Below are 24,487 nucleotides of genomic sequence, written 5' to 3'. Positions count from 1 at the left end.
TATGATCTTCGAGAAGATAAGTTATATGTCTCTAGAAATGTAACTTTTTTGGAAAATGAAAGTGGATTTGAAAAAAATGTTTTGCAACAAGAAAATTTTGATTATTCCTTCCTTTTTGACATATTGTCTAGTAATGATGATGTATCTAGTGATGATGATGTATCATCAAACCATGATGAGGACATTGAGGGTAATGTCGAAGAGCATAACCAACAAGAAGGCAGGAGTTCAAGTGATCCAATAACATACTCACGTAGAAACCAAGACACCTTTAGAAGTGCTATTGATCAATATAGTGAACTTGTTCCTGTTCTCGATCACCGTAGATCTGAGAGGAATAGGAGACCTCCAACTCGTTTTGTCTCCTTTGATTCCTTTTCACCCCGATATAGGACTTGTCTTAGTGCCATTCATTCTTATTTTGAACCTAGAAACTTTGAAGAAGCTAAAAAATGTATAGAATGGCAAGAAGCTATGCAAAATGAACTTAATGCTCTTAAAAGGGCTGAAACTTGGGATTTCGAAACTCTACCCATAGGAAAGAAAACTATAGGTTGTCGATGGGTTTTTAAGGTTAAAACTAAGAGTGACGGATCCCTTGAAAGGTATAAAGCTCGCTTAGTTGCAAAAGGGTATGGGCAAGAGTATGGAATTGATTATGAAGAAACTTTTGCTCCTGTAGCCCGAATGGTTACAGTTAGATGTCTCATTACTATTGCATCTATTAAAAATTGGAACATTTTTCAAATGGATGTGAAAAATGCTTTTTTAAATGGTGATCTTAACGAACAAGTATATATGGATGCCCCACCAGGCATGAAGATTCCTGAAAATAAAGTTCTTCGTCTTCGAAAGGCTCTTTATGGATTGAAACAGGCTCCCAAAGCCTGGTATGATAGATTTACCAGTGTAATGTTGGAAAATGGTTTCTTCTCATGCTATACTGACACTGCTCTATTTACTAAGAAATCTAAAGCAGGGATTGTAATATTATTGCTCTATGTTGATGATATGTTAATTACAGGTGATGATGTTCAATGAGTCAAGGGTATTAAGTCCGTCTTGACTTCAAAATTTGAGATGTCAGACTTGGGTTTTCTGACATATTTTCTTGGAATTGAGGTTGCTTATTCGCAACGTGGTTATTTTTTATCTCAGTCTAAACTTGCTTGTGAGATTATTGACAGATCCGGGATTTCTGATGACAAAGTATGCGAAACTCCTGAAGTTGTGGGAGCAAAAATGAAAATTGACGATGGTGTTCCTTTAACCGATCCTACCCCTTACAGGCAGCTGGTAGGTTCGTTAATGTATCTTAGTATTACTAGACCTGACTTATCACATGTTATACACATCGCCAGTCAGTTTCAGCACGCTCCCACAACCGTTCATATGAGTGCTGTTCTTCGCATCGTCAGATACTTGAAGGGCACAATAAATAAGGGAGTATTTCTATCTTCTTCTTCTGATTTAAAATTACTTGCTTATACTGACTCAGATTGGGGAGGTGACCCTAGTAACCGTCACTCCACCACTGGTTTTTGTGTTTTTCTAGGTGAATCTTTGATTTCATGGCGATGTAAAAAGCAACAGAAAGTCTCTTTGTCATCCACTGAAGCCGAATACAGAGCCATGGCATCCACTACCATGGAAATTGTATGGATTCGACAACTTTTGGAAGATATGGGAGTACCTATCCGAGAACCAACAAAGCTGTGTTGTAACAATAAAAGTGCAATCTATATTGCCAAAAATCACACCTTTCACGAGCGAACAAAGCATATAGAGATAGACTGCCATTATGTCAGAGAAGAATACTTGAAGAAGGTCATTGATCTACCATACGTGACGTCTGAGTATCAACTTGCGGACTTCTTCACAAAAGCTCTTTGTTCGCCTAGATTTCATTTCCTTCTGGACAAACTTGCGGTTATCACACCGTAAGTTTGAGGGGGGGTGTTAAAATGTACACTCAAAATCAATATTGTAAGTATAAATATATATACTTATATACATAGAGATACGTATACATATTTTATATGTATACGTATCTCTATATATAAGTATATATATTTATACATTTTTATCTTTTTTTACCCGAAAGGGTATTTTTGTCATTTTACATTTTGCGCATATTCCATTTGGAATATGCTGTAATTTTTCCATTATTTTTGTAATTCTTTTAATTTTTATTTTTTCTTTTTTTGCACTCTCAAAAAGTGCATTGGGGGTCTCCCCAATAGAGTCGTTGGGGAGCCCCCAACGGTCACAATTGTGACCGTTGGGAGCTCCCCAACGACTCCTTTGGGGAGCCCCCTCTTGCCTCCTTCCTTCTTGTATAAATAGGGGTGTTCCCCCTTTGTATTTTCTTAAGCTTGAGAGTCTCAAGCATTTGCTTTTATATATTGAAATACATGCATTATTGCATGTTTATTATTTATACACTTTTTGTGTATTTTGTTCAAGTGTTGTGAGAGTGCTTTCGTGCACTTCTTTTATAAGGTTTTTATGCTTGTTTATGTATTGTCTCTTCGTAGACAATTTCACATCATCTTCTACTGATGCCTCAACTGGAGCGACAATTGCATCTGTTTCCGGTCCAGGTAATTTTTCTTCGCTTTTAGATTCTGGTGCTTCATTTCATATGACCCCAAATGACAAATGCTTATCCGAATGTCTTAAAAACAAGTATATCAAAAGTTTTCACAGCAGATGAAACATCTCTTGAAATAAAAGGAATAGGCTGTTTTGAAAATTATCAACGTTTTTGTATTCCCAATGTTAGATATATGCCAAAATTAAATTTTAATCTTCTATCTGTTTCACAAATTTTTGATTATGGATGTAATATATCCTTTTCTTCTGATGGTTGATGGGTACAGGATCACCAGTTAGGGAAGCTGATTGGGGAAGGCCATAGAGAAGGAGGACTATATTACATGGACTTTTTGGAATTACCAAAGAATGTTTTTTGTCTAAATGTTCAGAAATTGAAAATAGAATTATGACACAAAAGACTTGGCCATCCTCATATGTCTAAAATCCAATTCTTTCCAAGTTTCGGAAAATTTTGAAATCTGAAAATTTTGCTTGTACAACCTGCATTCTTGGTAAAATGAAAAGATTACCTTTTTCTAGTAGAACCTTTGTCTCTACAAAACCTTTTGAGTTAGTGCATTCGGATGTTTGGGGACCCACACCAGTTATTTTTAAAGGCGATTATGCGTATTATGTCATCTTTGTTGATGATTTTTCTAGACACACTTGGATTTATTTTCTTAAGCATAAATCCGAGGTTTTTGTTCATTTTCAAATATTTCATAAAATGATTATTAATAAATTTTAAAGTAATATCGCCATTTTTCACAACGATTCAGGGGGAGAATTTATGTCCAGAGAATTTAAAAATTATCTTAATCTACATGGCATCATTCATCAACGATCATGCCCACACACACCTCAACAAAATGGTCTTGTTGAACGCAAGCACCACCACATCATGGGAACCACTAGGACTTTGCTAATTGCAAGTCAAGTTCTAAAAGGGTTTTGGGCTCAAGCAGTCCTAAATGCAGTCAAGTTCTCATTCCAGGTTCATTATGAATTCATGAAACATACACAATACATGCCATTCTAGCAATATTAATAATCAAAACCAAACTTCCATTTCAGCATGATCATAAATAGGTTAAAATATATATATATATATACATATATATATATATATACATATAGAGTTACTTCAGAATAAGCTTCAAAAAACCCCATCTATATTCAGTTTCTCACTTGCTTTCAAGAGAGGAGATCCGTACCTTTTCGTGAATCCAAGAGCACAAGAAAATAAACGGTGAAAAGTGTTAGATGGCTGGAGAAGAAGGTCTCCTTCTCCCCTTCTTCCTCTCCTTTTCCTTTCTCTCTCTTCCTTTTTCTTTTCTTTCTCTCCTTTCTTTTTTTGTTTTTGAGGCTTAAACAGAGTGAGGAGGTGCTTTCCCCCCCCCCCTTCTCCAGCCTTCTCTAGATGAGGTAGAGAAGGAGAGTTTCCTCTTTGGAGGATTCTCTCTCTCTCTCCCTTTTTTCGAAACTCTTAAGTTTGACTTTGTTTTGAAAGTTTTCAATTTGCTTTAGAATTCTTTCTAAAATTTTCTTTGGCCTTCTAAGGCACGTACAAGGACTCTTTTAAGAAGTCCTAATCAACCCTAAAATAAAAATTCAGAATTAAATGGAATTAATTATTTAGTATTAAATAATTAATAATTATTTAAAAGTTTTCAAAAATAGCCAAATTAACTAGGGAGGCTTTTTAACCTTAATTAACTCAAATTTAAAACTCCTAAATGAATTTAAAGCTATAAAATCGTTGAGCATGAATTTGGATCCAAGATCCAAATCCATCTTTTAAAATCCAAGTGAAATTTGGACCGGACCAAATCCAGATTATTATGGGTCTTGGATAGAGTCCAGATCCATATTAATTCAGATCAAAACTATTGGATCCAGTCCGATCCAAACCGACAAACTGTTCTTTTTTTGAAAAAATATGATTTTGGGCCAACCGGAACCCAAATTCTAAAAAGTAATATATCGTTGTGATCATCATTTTGAGACGCATCCAACGATATATTATAGGAATATAAATTCTGAATTTCGCCCGAAAATAATTTGAATTTCACTTGAATTTCACTTGAATTTAAAGGTAAAAAATAAAACTCTTTTTTATGCTTCGATTGGCTCGTCTCGAGCTTGCCGATGAGACCTGGGCTAGGCTCATACTAAAAAACATCGGTCTAATAACGAGGTCCAAACGATTTTTCTTCTATACTTAGCCAAATTTTTGAAAAATCTTAAAACGACTAAGTAAGAAAATACGTGACATTACAATCGACCTGTCTGGGCTGTTTGTCCAACGCGACCTACCCTCTGTTTGTCTGCCTCATGTCATCATGGTTGGCCGTGAACATCTCCTCGTTGTCCTCTGGAGCTTCTCCTCTGCCAAACGAGCCAACTGGAATACCTGCAGGAGGCTAACTGACTGTCCTGCTTGCACCTCTGTTTGAATCTCCCACTTCAGACCAACTATGAAAGTACCTATTAGTGCAGTTTTTGGCCAGTCCATCACCAACGAATTGAGCCTCTTGAACTCCGCCTGATACTATACTACTGTCCTGGTCTTTCTCAGCTTTGAGTGTCACGCCATGGTTCACGAAGGCGGACGATCGAAAGCACACTGTCAACGCCCTCTAAAACATCCTCCATTCTTGTGTCCCATGCATTCTTTCAAACCATTGGTCACAACGTATCTCCTCTTCATGTGAATGGAGACCACCTGTACTCTCTCCTCCTTTGGGGCCTGGGTCACTTGAAAGCGCTGCTCTCCACGAAACAACCTGCTCGTCGGGTCGTTTCCCAAAAATTTTGGGAACTCCAACCTCGGGTGATAAGTCTGGTAGGGCCCATAGTCCAGGCTATACCCTGCCATCTCTGGTTTGGGTCTGTCCTGGTGGGGCCTCCTCTATAGCTGATCTATCTTTCGTAGGCATTGTTGATGCCTCTCGTTAATCTTGGCATTCAGCCCCTCTGCTCGCTCATTGACCTGCACTAGTCATGTATCGAGGGTCGCCATCATGCGATTCATATCTGCTATCAAGTCTCTGAGGTCTGCAAACTCGTTGAGGGTCTGCTCGATACATGACTGACACTCCTCCATGTTTGCCTTGAGATCTATGACCATTTCTTGTCACCACGACATGGTCATCTCAATACATTCTGTCATTGGTGAACAACCGAACTTGGCCAGTCTGCTCTACTACGTTGTCACTGCTTGACCCAACTGACACTTGTAAAAAAATGGTCAATCCCCAAACTAAAAGGCCAATAACATCCACCACCACTGACAACCCTTGCATGTGAAAACTTGGCGGGAGTTCGAGTGAGTTCCTTTCTCCAAGCACACTCTGATATACCCACAATCTCCAACTCGTCAGATCGCATGCCAACAATGGTGACATGTTCGAAATTACATAAAATATATCTATTTATGCAGCTAAGTGAACACCACTACTCAAAACAAAGAAATCAATAATTGGTGGCACCTGGACAACTGGATTTGTTCGATCTCGGAAAGGTCATGCTGAACGGTGAGAAGTTTGAAGTCGACCGATCGGAGGAGGGGGGGGGGGGTCAGGAAAAGCACCGAGAGGGAGACAGTGCGGTGCAGAGAGAGAAAGTAAGAAAGGGAGAGAGAGAGAGGTTGGGTGGTGGTAGCAACAGTTGCGCCGTCCAACCGAGATAAAGAAAGAAAGGGAGATAGAGAGGGAGAGATTGATAATGACAGTAGCGGGAGTCCGAGAGGGAGAGGGATCAAGCCTTGGTAGCAGGCCCTTGAATAGAGTAGGTCGCCTAGCAGGAGCGTCACACCATCCTCTGTTGAAGCCCCTCATTGTCGATTGCGAGGGATAGGGTGCAAAGACGTGAGTGAGGCAGTAGGGTGGGAGAAAGATCTTATGTGGGCTCTCTCAAGCAGTGTCTTTTCAACAAGCTATAGTGGCAGTGTGTAGAGAAAGAGAGACAGAGAGGAAAGCAAACGAGAGAAAGAGAGGGTGGGTTCTCTCTCTTTAGGGGTCATCGGTCGGCCTTCTGGTCCTCAGGCAACCGTGTGATGTGGGAAGGCTACATCGATTCATTGGATGCCGTCCTCATTGTCGTGCAACAGATTTGAGTCGCCATCGATTCGTTTGCCAAGAACTTGGCTCTCATATCAATGATAGGGCTTCGATCTTGGGATTAATGTCCTATTAGATTTCACAAAAATCGTGAGGGTCTTGGTCCCTCATTGATAAGTTCGTGAAGCTCAAGAAATCGTGGATGCTACGATCGAAGGGAGGAACACATTCTTGGTGATCGGAGGCAGTGAGTTCAACCAAAAGGAGATCCTCAATCTCGACGATTATACCCTCGAAGAACAAAAAAGATGCAAAAAGGGAAAGGTGATCTTAGAGGGAATTTCTCCAAAAATGTCCAAGATGCTCTATTCCGATGTATAGTCCTAGGATGGATCAGGTCCATTGTGGATCTGATCCAGTATAAATAGATCAAAACCAAATCAAATACGGATAGGTCCAAGATGGATCCCACATCTCAAGCAAACCAAACCAAAGCAAACAAGTCCAAAACCCAACCAAATACCCGATCTAGATATGCACGGGTCCAAACGAGAAGAAATGAATCTGATCGATCCAAACAAAAAGAACAAGCTCCATGTCGGTCCGTAAAATATATATATATATATATATATATATATATATATATATATATATATAGAGAGAGAGAGAGAGAGAGAGAGAGAGAGAGAGAGAGAGAGAGAGGTTATAAATAATCTTGTCTCCTAAACCATCCCAAACAGCTTAAAAAGGCATATGTGTAGGTGTGTCATGTGGATATGGCTGCCGATACGGGGATATAACCATTTTTATGAAGTTTTTAACATGACTTATATAAAGGGACATGATGTGGGGCCAAAATGGAGTATCCGTGTGACATAGATGTTTAGGTATTTGTCTAATTTATCCATGTAAAATACCTCAAAGGTCGAATGAACGTGTTGTGTAATCAAGTCCTAGACCACTTGACAGGCCGTCAAAGATAGATATGTGATAGCGCTTTCCCGCAATCCGGTGGGCAGCTAGCTAATATTCCCATTCAAAGTACTTATAGGCTGTATAATTTACTTAGTAGAAAACATGCTTTAGATAATGTACTTTTCATGTTTAGATGTGTTTTTAGAGCGATAAAAAGCTAATCAGTTCATATCACACTAAAACTTGATCACGAGAAATTCAAAATTTCTGGTTAAATTCAGTTGATCTAAAGCACAATTTTTAGTAAATAAATAATGATAAATGGATCTCCAGATTTAGATCAAGCAAAAAGTACCTGTAGCTATGTTGTTTGAAGTGTTTAGGACATGTAGGACATATAAACAGTTTTATCACGCTATTCATGTGTGTGTACTCTCAACGCCATGTCTTGTAGCAATACCAAACCAAATATGAGTAATGGTTTCTTGAATTAAGTCTTGGTTGAACCTTGGAAATGTAAATGTTAAAATACTATGTACATACCCAGTGATATATGTATATTTATAAATATATGTATATCAGGAATATTATGGTCATTTCATGTAATATATTTTAGTACAGTCCATTAGGGACTGAAAAATCATTTTCGTTTTCTTTTTGTTATTGTAATTCATATGACTGTCCGGAGGTAGTGCCTCCCTTTATGTAAAGTGAGGCTTTATAAATAGAGCCTCACTCCCTCTTGTATTACTATGCTTTTCGAAAGCACATTGTGAAGTGAAAAAATTCAATGGTTTGACAATTTGAGGCTCTATAAATTTGCCAAGAGGAAACGAGACTTGGAATGCACAAGTCTAATAATGAGGTTTTTGCCGTATAAGGATCCAGTTTTTTTGTAAAAACATATAAACCACCCCACTTTGAAAGAAAATTCAATGAAGAAGGACATAATGGGGGAGGATACAAAAGTAAAATCATGTCATCATTGTAAGGAACCGAGGCATATAAGACCGGATTGTCCCAAGTTAAAGAAAGTGGCCGTTATAAGTGAAGAACCTCAAGAATCAAAGAAAGGAGGCAACTTCAATGATTTAACAATTGCCCAAATAGCAGAGGCCGTCTCACAAACTCTTAAAGCCACTCTTTGTACATCCGGCACCACCATCTCCTCCGGCTAAGTCTTCTTGGATTTTGGATTCGGGTGCCTCTTTTCACATGACTCATAATGAGTCTATTATCTGATTGCACTAATTCATACTTTTCATGTGTATCAACCGCCAATGATACTTCTTTAAAAGTCAAAACTATAGGAAACCTCAACAATATTTCAATTTTTTTTTTGTTTCAAATGTGAGCGTTATCTTAAAATTAGACTTAATTTTTTTTTTAGTTTATCAAATTTTTGATTATGGGTGTAAAGTATTCTTCTCATCTAAGGCTTGTTGGGTGCAGGATCTCCAGTCAGGGAAGCTGATTGGGCAAGGCCATAGAAGAGAAGATCTTTACTATATGGATTCCTTATGTGTAACCAAAAACTCCTTTTGTAATCATGTCAAAGACATGACATAAAAGATTAGGACACCCAATTATATCCAAATTATCTCATTTTTCATTTTTGAAATATTTTTGTAAAGATAAAGATTTTGTATGTGAAGATTGTATATTTTGGAAAAATGCAAAGAATGGGTTGAAGCTACAAAAATAGAATTAGATGCATTACACAAGGCTCATACTTGGGCAATTCAACCTCTTCCCAAGAGAAAGAAACAATAGGGTGTAGATGACTCTTTAAAATCAAAACAAAAAGTGATGGGTCCCTAGAAAAATATAAAGCAAGATTAGTTGAAAAATGATACTCTCAGGAATATGAAATAGATTATGAGAAAACGTTTGCCCCAGTAGCTCGTATGACCATAGTTAGGGCTCTAGTTTCAGTAGTATCCATTAGAAAATAATCTATATATCAGTTAAATGTTAAGAATGCATTCTTAAATGAAAATTTAAATAAAGAAGTGTACATGGATTATTTCCCTGGTTTGACTATTGAAAATGGAATGGTTCTTCGTCTTCAAAAAGCTTTTTAAGGGCTTAAACAAACCCCTAAAGCATGGTATGATCGGTTTAGTGGTACTGTGTTGAACTTTGGTTTTAAATCTTGTTACACTGACACTGTTCTTTTTGTAAGATCTACATGTACCTCACTTATATTCTCCTTTTATATGTTGATGATATGATCATCACTGTGAAGGATTAGAAGAAAATTGAAGAAATTAAAATTATGCTTCAAAAAATCTTTTGATATGACTAACCTTGGTTTTTTGAGATATTTTTTAGGAATTGAATTAGCCTACTCGCCAAGAGGGTACATTTTGTCTCAAATTAAGTTTGCAGCTAATATTATTGCGCATTCGGGAATCACTGACACAAAATACGCCGATACTTCTGAAGTGATAAATGCAAAAATGAGAGCTGAAGACGGAGTGCTATTAGATGATCCAACTCACAATGGGAATGCAAACCACTCACCTACAAGAGTGAAATCAGAAGAGCAACACCTCTATTTTATTACAAGACTGGACATCTTACATTGAATGCATGAAACCAACAAAAAGAAAGGGATGTTCGAGCATACTCTGCAAGTTTGGATATTAAAAATGCAAAAGGAAGGAGGAATTCTAGAGCAAGAAGGAAGCAAAACTAGACTTCTTTATGGAAAATATTTCTGTTTCAATTTTGATGGGATTATTCTTTTAATCAAAGAATGACTGATGATATCAGTTTATATCATATATTGTCTATTGCTTATGTGTGTGTGCATGCGCGCGCGTGTGCATGCATGCATGTGTGTGTCTGTTTGCATGTGCGCGTCTCCATATCTGCAGATCACTCCTTAATTCACTCACATATGATGTAGTTAATGTTGTGCCTACTATGTGCTTGTTCTTCCTTTTACATTTTGTTTAGGCATTTCTGTCCGGAAACTTCTTGGTTAATCCCATAATGTTGGAGAAATTGCTTGAAAGCAATGGGAGTATATTGAACTATTTTATCAGTTCTGAAGTTGTTAATCCCATGAAATTGATCGCCAATATAGACCTTAAATTGTTTAAAGATAGAGAGCTTTTCAGATTTGTGTCAAAAAGAGAATACAAGTACAATGGAATGATCGTCAATGAAAGGAGAATTTGACGAGGAAGTGCAAGAGCAAGATTACAAATATCAGTGTATAGTTAAAAAATGAAAGCGGCTCTTTCTTTTATTCTATTAAATGGCAAAAAATTGACTTTTACAGAGTACAAATCTCACTATGATCATGAGCAAAGGACAACTGGCCACTTTGAAAAGTGTTATACTAGCATGAAGTCTTAAATTTCACCAACCTCTAGTGGTTGAGTATCTTGTCAGGTCACTCTCTGGTGCATTGTGCATACCATATCAATGGATTCAGTTTCACCTACTCATCCAGTTGGAAGTAGACCAGCCATATGGATGTGTGTAGCATGTTAATTAGTAAAAATCATGTTCTATTCTAGAAATTTGGATGTGAAAAGCCTCCTTTGTTATATTTTGGTGCAATCTGCACAGTTCATTTTTATCCTTACCTAAAACATACTTGACTATTTAAATTTAGTGGTTCTAATTTCTGAAGTAAATGAGCCATGATAAATCAATCTGTATGGTCAGGTTTACTTAAAAATGCATGAATAATGAGATATTAGTGCTTGATTCTGGTGCACATGTCCGCACCAAAAAATTATCCTTACCAATAGCATGCACAAGTCAAGTGGTTTGAGTTCACAAATTAATGATGTGCCTAGTTCTCAGGTTCATGTTTGTTTGCAATTTGCAGATTATCATGTTGTTTTCTTTTTCCATAATCCCTTGTATGTAATAATATAGTTTATTAATGCTGCAGTCTGTACAGGTAAAACCTTTTGTGTTTGGAAAAGGAAAACCTTTTGAGTTTTAACATAGCTTAACTGTGGAGTTTTGTGATATTTTGTAGGCTGTCATTGTTCGACCTTTATCATCAGTGGCTTCTCTTGTCCGGTTTGCTGAAGAGCCACAGATGTTTGCAATTGAGTTCAATGATGGTTGTCCTATTCACGTAAGTCCAGGTTCTTCCTTTGTTGTTTGATTAGTAGTACTAGTACCTAACATTTTTTTGGGCCACTAATTTCAGGTGTATGCAAGTACCTCTCGGGATAGCCTGCTTGCAGCTGTTCGGGATGTTTTGCAAACAGAAGTAGGTAGATGTGTTTCTTTGAAACAGATGTTCACAGTAAAGTTTTGTCCTCTAATAGATAGTAAATTTGATTTCAGTCCATTTCTGTTCAACTGATAGTTCCATATAAATTGAACATATTAATTTGATTTGCCAATTATATTTTGTAGCCAGTAGTTTTATTTTCCTTCTAGCTGATGCTTTTGTGTATAAATTATGTAGGGTCAAATCTCAGTCCCTGTATTGCCTCGGTTGACAATGCCTGGTCACTGCATTGATCCTCCTTGTGGGAGAGCCTACATTCAAGCCCAACTATTAGCAGTTGGACCACAGCGCCCTATTGGTGATATGGAAGTTGCATCCATGCACCTGAAACATTTGGCTGCAGCTGCTAAGGATGCTGTAGCTGAAGGAGGATCCATTCCAGGGTCAAGAGCAAGATTATGGCGTCGAATAAGGGAGTTTAATGCTTGCATACCATATACTGGAGTTCCACCTAATATAGATGTTCCTGAAGTGGCCCTGATGGCTCTGATTACATTGCTGCCAGCAACACCAAATCTTCCACCTGATTCTCCCCCTCCACCATCTCCTTCTCCCAAAGCAGCCGCTACTGTTATAGGCTTCATCGTATGTCTGCGTAGGTTGCTGGCTTCAAGAAATGCAGCATCACATGTGATGTCATTTCCTGCTGCTGTTGGCAGAATAATGGGGCTTCTGAGAAATGGTTCAGAGGGTGTTGCTGCCGAGGCAACAGGCCTTATTGCAGTTCTTATTGGTGGTGGACCTGGTGGTACTAATATGTTGATGGATTCTAAGGGTGAGCGCCATGCCACATTCATGCATGCGAAGTCTGTACTTTTTGGGCATCAAATTTATGTCACCATTCTTGTCAATAGGTTGAGACCTTTTTCAGTTTCTCCTTTGTTGTCTATGGCTGTCGTGGAAGTACTGGAGGCAATGCTTTGTGAGCCTAATGGTGAGACCACTCAGTATGCAACTTTTGTTGAGTTGTTGCGACAAGTGGCAGGTTTGCGGCGCCGTTTGTTTGCTTTGTTTGGGCATCCTGCTGAAAGTGTTAGAGAAACAGTTGCTGTAATTATGCGAACTATTGCAGAAGAAGATGCTATTGCTGCAGAGTCAATGCGGGAAGCTGCATTGAGGGATGGTGCTCTCTTGCGACACCTATTGCATGCATTTTTTCTTCCTGCTGGTGAGCGTCGTGAAGTCAGTCGGCAGCTTGTAGCCCTGTGGGCAGATTCTTATCAACCTTCTCTTGATATGTTATCAAGGGTTCTTCCTCCTGGACTCGTCGCATATTTACATACTCGGTATGATGGTGTATTATCAGAAGATGGGCAAATCTTGGTTGATCAAGATGGACCTTCACCTGGGAGAAGACAAAGACGCATACTTCAGCAGAGAAGGGGTCGAGTAGTTAGAGGAATGATTGCTCAAGATCATGCTTCTTCCAACAATGTTGAAATTGGTGATACAACAAGGCACATGGTTATTGCTGGTCCCAGAGGGCCTGAAAACATTCAAGATTCCAATGTTGAATCACATCCTGGACTGGCTTCAACTGCTCAGTCTTCTGTAATTTCTGGCCAAAATATGGTTAATGAAACTTCCTCTGCTTCATATGTGGCAGCACTCAATGACAACTTGGTGTCATCTTCTTCATCTGTACCCTTATCTAACGGACAACAAGCTTTAGATTTAAGTGCTTCCAGTTCAGTTGAGTCTGAAGGAAATACAGCTGGCTCTATAAATCCTGGTGCACCTGCTCCTGCACAAGTAGTTGTGGAGAATACACCTGTGGGATCTGGTAGATTGCTTTGTAACTGGCCTGAATTTTGGCGAGAGTTTGGTCTAGATCACAACCGTGCTGATCTGATCTGGAATGAGAGAACGCGGCAGGAGTTGAGAGAAGCTCTGCAAGCAGAGGTTCACACATTGGATGTTGAGAAGGAAAGAACTGAAGATATCGTTCCGGGGAGTACAATGGTGGAGGCAATGTCTGGCAAAGATAATAATTCATCCCGGATATCCTGGAACTACACAGAGTTTTCAGTTCGCTATCCTAGTCTATCCAAAGAAGTTTGTGTAGGTCAATATTATTTGCGACTGTTGCTTGATAGTGGAAACAGTGGCCAGGCACGAGATTTCCCTTTGCGAGATCCAGTTGCATTTTTTAGAGCACTATACCATCGTTTTCTCTGTGATGCTGATGTGGGGCTTACCGTGGATGGAACTATTCCTGATGAATTGGGTTCATCTGATGACTGGTGTGACATGGGTAGATTAGATGGTTTTGGGGGAGGTGGAGGATCTTCTGTGCGAGAACTTTGTGCAAGAGCTATGGCCATTGTGTATGAGCAGCATTATAAAGTAATTGGTAGTTTTGATGGAACTGCTCATGTGACTGTTTTATTGGACAGGACTGATGATCGAGCCTTAAGACATCGTCTGCTGCTGCTATTGAAGGTAACTCACTGTTATGCTGTTTTTTTTCTTGTTGATATTGGTCAGAACTATGTGTGCATTATATCATACAGAACATGACATTCTTTACTTCCGTCATTAGTTGATTTAACTGTCAAACATGATGCATATCGATTCCCTATTTGATTGAGGTGCTTATGCAAGAGGTCATGTGTGTGGCCCTGCTTTCATTTTTTTTATCTGATTGCATCTGACATCCAGTGCTTTTGTTTGGTGCTGCTTTCTTATAAACATGAGACCGTTCTTTTAGATTTAAATTTAATCCTGTTAGTTATTTTACGTATTACAACGTGGAAGTTTGGTAGATATGTTTAAAGAGTTGCAACAAATCTAAAAACATATTTTGAGATAAAAAATTAGTTCATTGACTTTTACTGATTAAGAATTGGATATATTTCCTTTATTAGTTATATGATTATTTTATCAAATTCCATTTTGTGCACTTTGTACTTTTTAATGACTGTTGGATTTGTTTGCACCATTTGCATGTCTGTGTGTTTAGGCATGTAAAGACCCCAGATTAACATCCTTCAAGAGGAAACTGCTTCCAGTTTGTAACCTTGATCTAAAGAACATGACCTTGAGGTGCACTCCATATGTTTTCTTTGGATGTTATGGTTCTCAAACTCTAAATGGAAAGCTGGGTTGGAGATATAGAAAGGGTGAGCAAAGGGTTTTTATCTATATAAGAATTGTAATGAAATGAAAATAGCTCTCACACCTCACACGAGGCAAAACACAATCTGAAAATGAGTTTAATCACAAGAGCCAACAAGGGCCAAGAAAACACATTTAAAATAAAAAATATATTAAGAGAGAAATGCACGAAGAATGCATAACCTCAAAGAGGACAAGATGTCCCTTTTTATACACACATAAGAGGGCATTATGGGCCCATTAGAGCCATTGGGATGGCCCCAATGACTAAAAATCTAGCTTTTTGGGGAGTCCCAACGACTCTATGGTCACAAAAACCATAATGCCCTTATTAAAAATAAAAAAATACAAATACAAAAATGAGTTGAAGACTGTTCTGTCCCTAATGGACAGACCCTATTACATGAGTATTATTACAAAAAGTACCCCTAGAGGGTATTTCCTATTACAATGAAGAAAAATATGTATATGTCTATGTCACATGGGTGCGGGTGCGGGGGTGCGACAGGGGCAAAAATGTAATATATATATATACACACACACACACATATATATATATATATATATATATATATATATATATATATATATATATATATATATATATATATATATATATATATATATATATATATACCGTAGGTTCCCCCGGCGCGGGTCGGGGTCCAGTTATCGACCCAGCCTGTTGCGTTCTGCTGACTGTCATGATTCAATCATGTCTGAAATTCCCTGGTCTTCACGAAAAAAAATATTAGCAAAGGTTTGATGTGGTTTGTTGGAGAGAGTCTTTACGAGGCCTACGGCTCTACTGCCACGCCACTGCCTAGGGTTCTTCAAATTTCATTTTATATACAGTTGCACACAGATGACAGCTAAAAGAAATTTATCGGATTTGACATGTGGAAAAGAGAGGTCTACACAAGGCTACAACATCTCGTCAGGAGAAAATGAATACTAATAGCTACCAAGGCTACCACCATCATTATTATTTATTATGGAGAGAGAAAATCCTTGACGAAGAAGGATCTCGATCGTTGAAGCCTTGAAGGATAAAGACTTCAAAAGGCTCTTGAATTTTGGTTTTAATTTTTGAGGCAGATGGATCATCATTTCCAAGTTAATAGTGTGTTTTCCAACGTTGCAAATTAATTGTTTTGAGGCAGGAATAACATGGGAATCTGGGATGCCAACAAAGCTCGTGAGATGTTGTGGACACAAGTGCCCCTTTATAAAACAAGAGCAACATCAAGCAGCTGTCAGCAGATTTTTTTTAAATTCCGCAGCCCATTTCGTAGGGAATTTTTTTTTTTACAAAAAAAAATCCAAAAAATGGACCGAAATGACCTTGGGTGCGGTCAACGCACCCAGGATCGGGTTGACCACATCCGAACCCGCGTCGAGTCGCGTCGACGCGGGTGCGGCACCCTGCTAGCCGAATCCCTGTGACATATATATATATATATATATATGCACATGTAATATGTACACAAATATAGGAAAACCCGTATCTTCGAACGGGTTTTCCTTCGAACCTTTAGGACACACGCTGTAATGCTGCATGCCTTTTTTTTTTCAAAAAAAGTTTTTAGTGGCGGTTTTGAACTGCTGCTAAATGTCAGTTTTTCCACCCAGAGTTTTAACGACAGTCAAGATCGCTGCTAAAAGTCCTGAGCGCAAAAAAAAAATTAAGACACAGCGTCGCCCTTTGATCGCGGGCGATCATCGGCGATGCTGCATACAAAAGTCTTTGAAGATACGGGTTATTCCACAAATATATATATATATATATATATATATATATATATATATATATATATATATATATATATGTGTGTGTGTGTGTGTGTGTGTGTGTGTGTGTGTGTGTGTTACATGAACAAATTCTAACATATCGATCTGGCTTGGTAAGGGTACCAATATCAAGCTATGGACTGATCCCTGGGCAGGCACATTGGCACTTCTACAAAAATGTCTAGAAACTTCTTCACTAGCCAAACACAAATACATCTCAGTTGCATACTTGGTATATGAGTGTGGTGTGGACTAAAGGCAAGCATTGCCTAAATTGATGTAAAATGCTGGCTGACTGTAGGCTGTCAGGTCAAGAGGAGTCTATATTGTAACTGCTCCAGAAATGACAGTTTCTTTGTCCTATTCTGTTATGATTCTTTGAGTGAAGAGATTAACTTCGCAGTATGGCCTGAACCCATGAGTGACAGATTTACTTCATTAACTTGTATTGAAGGAGTTGTGACCCAAGAAGGGTTAAGGCCTATGTAGTCAAAAGCGCTGTGCGGTACCTAGTCGGTAGACCCCTAAAAGGACTAGTCGAGGACTTGGTGGGACTAGGCGGACTAGTCGGTACCCCAATTAAAATATAAAAAAGTACACAAAATATACATAAAAATTTGTTTAATTCTTTTACTAATAAGATGTTTTCATTACACAAGTACAAAATTATACATGCTTTCACAAAATATATTAATATACATAACCAGAATATACATATATATTATTATACTCACACACACAAATATATATATATATATATATATATATATATATATATATATATATTCAATTATTCATAACATATTCGGTACAATCAACAAAATATGCTTTCCACCTTTCACATAAGCACAATAACACATACATATATAAATAACATATTACATAGTACACCTGGCTTGAAAGAAACAAGAGAAATTTTAAACATATATTTTCTGATTCCTATCAGTTGCACTTGGGAACACAGGTTACAATCAGGGCACACGCTTGTGGGAAATGGCCTGATTCAATTTTGAATTGGATAGGGGTATCTGGGTGAATACTTGTCACCTAAATTTCTTTTTCTTTTGATATTGCCTTTTGTTTCATGTGATTTTATTCACTCCTCAAAAAGGAAAAAAGAAATAATCCTGTGTATATGGCTATCGATCTAGCCATCTATTTATCTATCTATCTATCTACCTATTCTAATGTCATAATCAAACTTCAGAACCTCCTTCCATGACTATTGCTTCAACTCATAGAAGGCAAAGGAAGGAACCATGCAATTGTTCCTTTTATTTTTTCTTTGCTATCAGCTTTGTGTTGCATGCTGTAGATTTTTTTTTATTTTTTCTTCATTATTATTTCTGCAAATATACAAATTAGTGAATCGTCATTTGAGTGTTTACATCCATCTTTTTTCTTGTTTCACATGTTCCTTAAATTTCTACTTATGCAGGTATTGATGAAAGTTCTTCCAAATGTAGAGGCATGTGTTTTGGTGGGGGGATGTGTATTGGCTGTAGATCTTCTGACTGTAGCTCATGAAGCATCTGAAAGGACCTCCATTCCTTTGCAGTCAAATTTGTTGGCAGCTACTGCTTTTATGGAACCTCTCAAGGAATGGATGTATATTGACAAGGGTGGTGTGCAAGTCGGACCCCTTGAAAAGGATGCAATAAGAAGGGCGTGGTCAAGAAAAACTATTGATTGGACTACCAGGTGTTGGGCATCAAGCATGACGGATTGGAAAAGATTGCGGGACATCCGTGAGCTGCGATGGGCACTGGCTCTACGTGTTCCAGTTCTTACTCCAATGCAGGTATCATTTAGTCTTATACTAAGCTTGAACTGTGACAACAAAATGCTTGTGAATTTGTAATTCAGTTCTTGTACCATATTATGAAGTCCTGTAAAGAATCAAGCTTCGTTTTCTTAATACTAATAATATGCATTCATTTTGTTTTTGTCTCACGGGTAAATTTGCTTGGATATCTTGCTATCTTAAATCTTCTTTCTGTTCAACAGAAAAAAGTCAATTTGCTGGTGTTTGCTAGAAAATAAGTTCAGTGAGTGTGTGCATGCATGTATGCAAGAGAGCAAGAGAAAGAGGGATCAAATGATATAGATTGAAACTTGTGTGTTTGTGCACATATATGCTTGTTCTTGGTACATTGCAAAATGTATTATGTCAGACAGGTCAGACGTTTCAAATTGTTTGTATAGTTGATAATCATTCCTGACCACCCAGTTTGTATTTAATAGAAACAACATTTTTATGTTTGACGAGAGAGTTCAATATTTTTTTGGTAAAAAAAGTCTCACGATGCCTAATTTTTTGTTTTTACAGTTTACTAAATATTGTTTCTACTTTTATTCATATCACGATTGCAAAAAATATTTCATCTATGAGAAAAATTTCTGGTTCCTAAACAAATAATGGCTGAGAAGGAACCCTTCTCATAGTGGAATCTCGCGTTGTGTGATACCCCTCTTCTAGCACTGAACGTTCGGTCAACCAGTCGGAATCTCATAATTGTTTTCATCCATAGATGGTGTAGTTTGCACCAGATGTGGTTTCGCTTTTCGTGACGAAAACAACTGTCACTGAAGGTTAGCATTATAACCTTAGTGAGTGAGGACTGCTGGGTACTCCCCTTCTTTTTTTGTGGGCCACTTCTCCTCGTGGAGCTTTTGAGGTCGGGGGAGTTAAGATAAGTTAACTCACAGCGACCCTCAGCCAAGCCTGTAGCTTCACGATCCCTGGAGGCGCCTTGAGCGTAGGGCTGCTGCTCCATGTTGTGATGCTTGTAGCTCGGCCTCGAGCATTGATACCCCATTGGATATGAGTGAAATTCTCGAACCACACTAGGGGGATATTCAATACGTTCTTTCCCTCCCCCCCCCCCCCCCCCCCAACGAGAAATCTGATACCCCCATCCTCGGACGTGCACCAATCGTCAAACCCTGTCTCTGGGCGGTGGTATCCGTTGGGTGGGCCCGTTCTATTTTCTTCATTGCCTGCTCGATCTGTATCTTAAATATTAAAGCGAAATCAAGTCAATTAAGTGAACAACCCAACCTGTTTGTTTGAAGCTTTGCCAGGAAGCTTTCACTTGTGGAAGGCTTTGGTCTCCCCCTAATTCCGAAACACAAATGACGTGCAACTACCGTCACTTCACTTTTGTCGTCATTCTAAGCTGACTTATTGGTTATATCTAAGCCACTTCTTCTTTTTCTTAGTATAGTGCGAACTAAGCAGACTTGTTGTCTATATCCAATTCTCTTTCCTTGATAGCGGTCATAAGGGGGTTCAAAAAGGATCTGATCTACGATAGAGACAAAAACCTGTGAGGGGGTAGGAGCAGATGTAGCCAAGTCGATCAAGGCACTGGATTGTGCATAATAAACAAATCCTCCTTTAGAGGGAATAGGAGTAGGACCCCAAAGATCCGTATGCACTAATTCCAATGGTTTTGTAGACACAAAATTTCAAGACTTAAAAGGAAGAATTTTCATTTTTCCAAGATACATTCTTCACAAGTATATCTTTTTACATCATAAATTTTTTTCCAAATGAGAAATGGTCTTTAGAATTACAGTGGGTTGGGGATCTTTGTCCTCATCATGGGGAGCTTCTACTACTGTTGTCAGCTCACCATGGAACAACTTGAGGCAGAAAATATGGAAGTGGATCTTCACCTCTTTCGGGAGTGTCAAACAATAAACCAATTTCCTTATCTGTTATTCAACTCGGTACAGTCTGGAGTACTTGGGCAGAAGCTTGTGGTAGTCTTGGTGCAAGAGAGTCTTTTGTCCTCTAGGCTAGTGTTTCAGCCACACACAGTCTCCTATCTTGAATGCCCGATCAGTTCAGCTCTTGTCATAGGCCTTCGTGATGTTCTGCTTCAACGTAGCGAGAATCTCATCGCACTCCTTTAGAGCATGATCTACTTCGAGAGATGCTACACTCCCGTTTTCATATGCGGCCATTGACAAGGGAGGGAACTCGTATAATGCCTCAAACAAGGTCATCTTGATGGAGGAATGATGACTTTTGTTGCAAGTGTATTCCACTCATGGCAAGAAGTGATGCCACTTGTTTGGACGATCTCCAACGATGCAACAAAGGTAGGTCTCTACCGCTTTGTTCACAATCTTTGTTTGTCCATCTGCATGTAGGTGGTGAGCGGTACTATAGTTCAATTTTGTTCCACTAAGCTTGAAGTATGTGGTCCAAAATCGACTCAAGAAGATCGAGTTCCAATCACTCTCAATGCTCCTTGGCACCCCGTGGAGCTTCACCCAGTGGCTCACAAACAGTTTGGCCACCAACTTGGTTGAGTACTCCTGTGTTAACCGGATGAAATGAGCATACTTTGAGAATTTGTCCACTACTATCATGATGAGCTCTTTTTGTTCACATGAAATTAGGGCTTCCACGAAGTTCATGGAAATATCTTGGCGATCGATAATGACTGTAACAACCCAAGCGGTTTCATCACCTTGTACTTATTGGCTTGACAAACTATACATTGTTGCACATATTCACAGACACAAGTCTTCATGCCCGACCAATAAAATAGGGCATTCTGCCTTTGGTACGTCTTGGACACACTCCCATGTCCGCCACTAGGCGTGTCATATACCTCGTGCAATAAAACTCGAATCACGCCGCTTTTCGACGGTAGGTAGATCCGTCCTTTTTAGAACAATACCCTACCTCTATCCGTGTGGTTAAGGTGACTATTCGGGTTCCTACCCAATTCGTACACAATCTTATGAATTCCACTATGGCCCGTTTGAGCATTACATGCCTTATTCCGTACATCACATTCAATAGTGGTAAGTGTATGCAAAAGCGGTGTATCCTAAAAACGTCAAGAAAGAGCATCGACCGCTTTGTACTTTACGCCCTTCTTATATTGGACCTTAAAGTCATACCTCATGAGCTTTACGACCCGTCCTTGCTGGCTGACGATGGTGATACGCTGCCCCAACAAGTATTTGAGGCTTTGGTGGTCGGTCCACACGATGAACTTGCGCCCAAAGAGGCAGTGGCGCCACTTTTCCACCGCAAGAACCCTAGCAAGCATCTTCTTATTGTAGGTAGACAAGGCACAACTGTATTTAGACAAGGCCTTGCTCATGAATGTAATGGGGTGTTCATCTTGCGAGAGGACAACATTTACCCCACTGTCACATGTGTCCGTCTCTGCCACAGAGACCTTGGAAAAGTCCGACAAGGCAGGAACGAGAGTTTGGCACATGTCTTCCTTTAACGTCTCGAAAGCATCAATGGCTTTATCGATCCACGCTAAGCTATCCTTATTCAAGAGAGAGGTAAGTGACTAGGCTATGAGACCATAGTCTCTCACAAACCTCTAGTAGTACTCGGTCAACTCGAGGAAATCTCCAAGTACCAGCACGGTTTATGGCTTGGGCCATGCTTGCATCACATCGAATTTGTTCGGATCGGCTTGTACGCCTTGGCTAGGGACAATATGGCCAAGATAGCTCACTTGTTCTTGTCCAAAGAAGCACTTGGACATCTTAGCGTACAAGTGTTAATCTCGTAGGGTGTTCAAAACCTCACACACATGATGCATATATACGAACTAAGAACAACTATACACCAATATGTCGTTGAAGAAAACAAGCACAAACTTTCATAGCATGGATTTGAAAATGTCGTTCATGATAGCTTGAAAAGTTGCGGGTGCATTGGTCAACCCGAAGGGCATGACGAGGAACTCATAGAGACCTTCATGACTCCTCAAAGCCGTCTTATAAACGTTGTCATGGGACATACACACTTGATGGTATCCCGGACAAAGATCTAGCTTGGCGAAGTAAGCGGTGCTATGAAATTCGTCAAGTAGTTTCTCGATGACCGGGATCAGGAACTTGTCCTTCACGGTGATGTGGTTTAAGGCCCTATAGTCGACGCAAAACCTCCATATGTTATCCTTTTTCTTCACCAAGATCACTGCTGAGGAGACAAGACTCACACTAGGGCATACGATTCCTTAGCCCAACATCTCTCCTACAAGTTTTTCAATCTCAGTTTTTTGGGAGTGAGCATATCGATAGGGATGCACATTCATGAGTTTCGTGCCCTCCTTTAGGGTTCTACGATAGTCTTGGGATCATCTATGGGGCAGCCCATGTGGCTCAGCAAACACGTCAGAAAATTCAGCCAACAAATCCGTCGTATCGGGAAAAATATTTAAGTGGACTGGGGCATTTTTCGGCTCTATCGTTTGGACGACGAGCAAGTAGGGGCTTTGGGTCCCTCGTAGCAACTTCATTGCCGCTTATGTTGAACTTCCTCCATTGTAGGAGGCCTGATAACAACAAGTCTCCCCTCCCCTCCGTCTTTCTGGAAAGACATCTCCATATTGGACAAGTCCCAAGTTACTTTTATCAAAGTTCGTAGCCAATGCATTCCAAGAACCACGTCTACACCATGAATATGTAAGACATATAGGTCCACCACGAATTTAGCTCCTTGGAGCTGCAAACACACATCGGGACAAACCTATAAACACTTGCGGTTAGTCCCGTTGCCAACCATAACATGAACGAAATGGTGCTCCTTAAATTTGCACCTGATTTCCCAACCGATGCTCTCATGGATGAAATTATTAGTGTTGTCGGTGTCGATGAGATCATTTACTTCTCGTGAGCTGAGGCGGCCATGGATCCTTATGGAGTTGGGCATGGAGACGCCCGAGAGTACATGTTAGGAGATGCCGTAGCTAGGCTCCTCCTCGCTATCTACTTCATTCGGTGGTTAGTCGTCCGACGATTCTTCATCTTCAGAGTTCGATTCTACCACTTGGAAGATGTGATAACGCTTGCACGTGTGGCCTTTGAACCACTTCTCATTGTGGTTGAAGCACAACCCCTTCTTGATGTGTTCCTCACGCTTTGCTCGTGAGATGTACTCCACTTTAGGGGTTGACGTCACTCCCTTGGACAAATTAGGCTTGGTTTGACCTCCTGAGGAACGCTCGCTTGCATCGTTGGGCCAGTTCGGCTTCCGCATGGCTTGGAGTCTCTTTTGCTGCTCGTCATGAAGCTTGGCCACCTTATAGGCCTCCTCTGGACTCCTCACGGGTGCAGTTAACACCTCAATATGAAGATCCTCATGCAGCCCGCCAATATAAAACCCGAGTAAGGTCTCATCGTATGTATAGATTCTCGAATTCTGCTTGGTACTCATCCAAGTTTCCCTGTTGTTTGAGAGTTTTGAGTTCCACATAGTGATTCACCAATATCGTGGGCCCAAACCTCTCTATAATGCACAAGACAAACTCTTCCTAAGAAGGTTTCCTGTGTACGATGTCCAACCACTCGTACCATCGAAGGGCACCACTTTAAAGGCGGGCAACCGCTTCGGCAACGCGTGCCTCTGAGAGCACATTGTAACATGTGAAAAGGTGCTTGAGTTTGAAAACCCACTTATGCACGTTCTCGCCTGCAAAAAAAGGTAATTCGAATCGAGGTTAGTTACTCATGCCTCACGCAAAGTTATGAGGCGTCTCTCCGTGAATCGAGTTGTTCACTTACGCCCAAACTTTTTTGCGCAGTTTTTGCCTTGTACTAAGCCTATCGAAAGCCCTGCGTGGCTCACATAGGCCTTTCGACCTTGTAATGTTTGTACAACTTTACATACCTATAATTTGCATTTTCCTTAATGAGATTGTGGTGCACGACACTATTGTATTTACCCCCGTTCAATGAATTGATT

General features: G+C 39.5%; 1 protein-coding gene across 1 annotated transcript in view; it reads left to right on the top strand.

The window, feature by feature from the left end:
* Positions 1-24,487, top strand: part of GRV2 (DNAJ heat shock N-terminal domain-containing protein) — a 247,129-nt gene that overhangs the window by 50,408 nt on the left and 172,234 nt on the right. The window contains exons 7-10 of the mRNA XM_090017668.1: positions 11,581-11,682; positions 11,758-11,820; positions 12,022-14,286; positions 18,191-18,553. Of these exons, the coding sequence (XP_089873794.1) occupies positions 11,581-11,682; positions 11,758-11,820; positions 12,022-14,286; positions 18,191-18,553 (2,793 nt within the window). The remainder of the gene's footprint in view (positions 1-11,580; positions 11,683-11,757; positions 11,821-12,021; positions 14,287-18,190; positions 18,554-24,487) is intronic.

This window comes from Nuphar pumila, chromosome 9 (assembly GCF_984573655.1).
Source record: "Nuphar pumila chromosome 9, dmNupPumi1.hap1.1, whole genome shotgun sequence".
NCBI lineage: Eukaryota > Viridiplantae > Streptophyta > Magnoliopsida > Nymphaeales > Nymphaeaceae > Nuphar > Nuphar pumila.
This window is presented reverse-complemented; position numbering and strand designations above follow the sequence as displayed.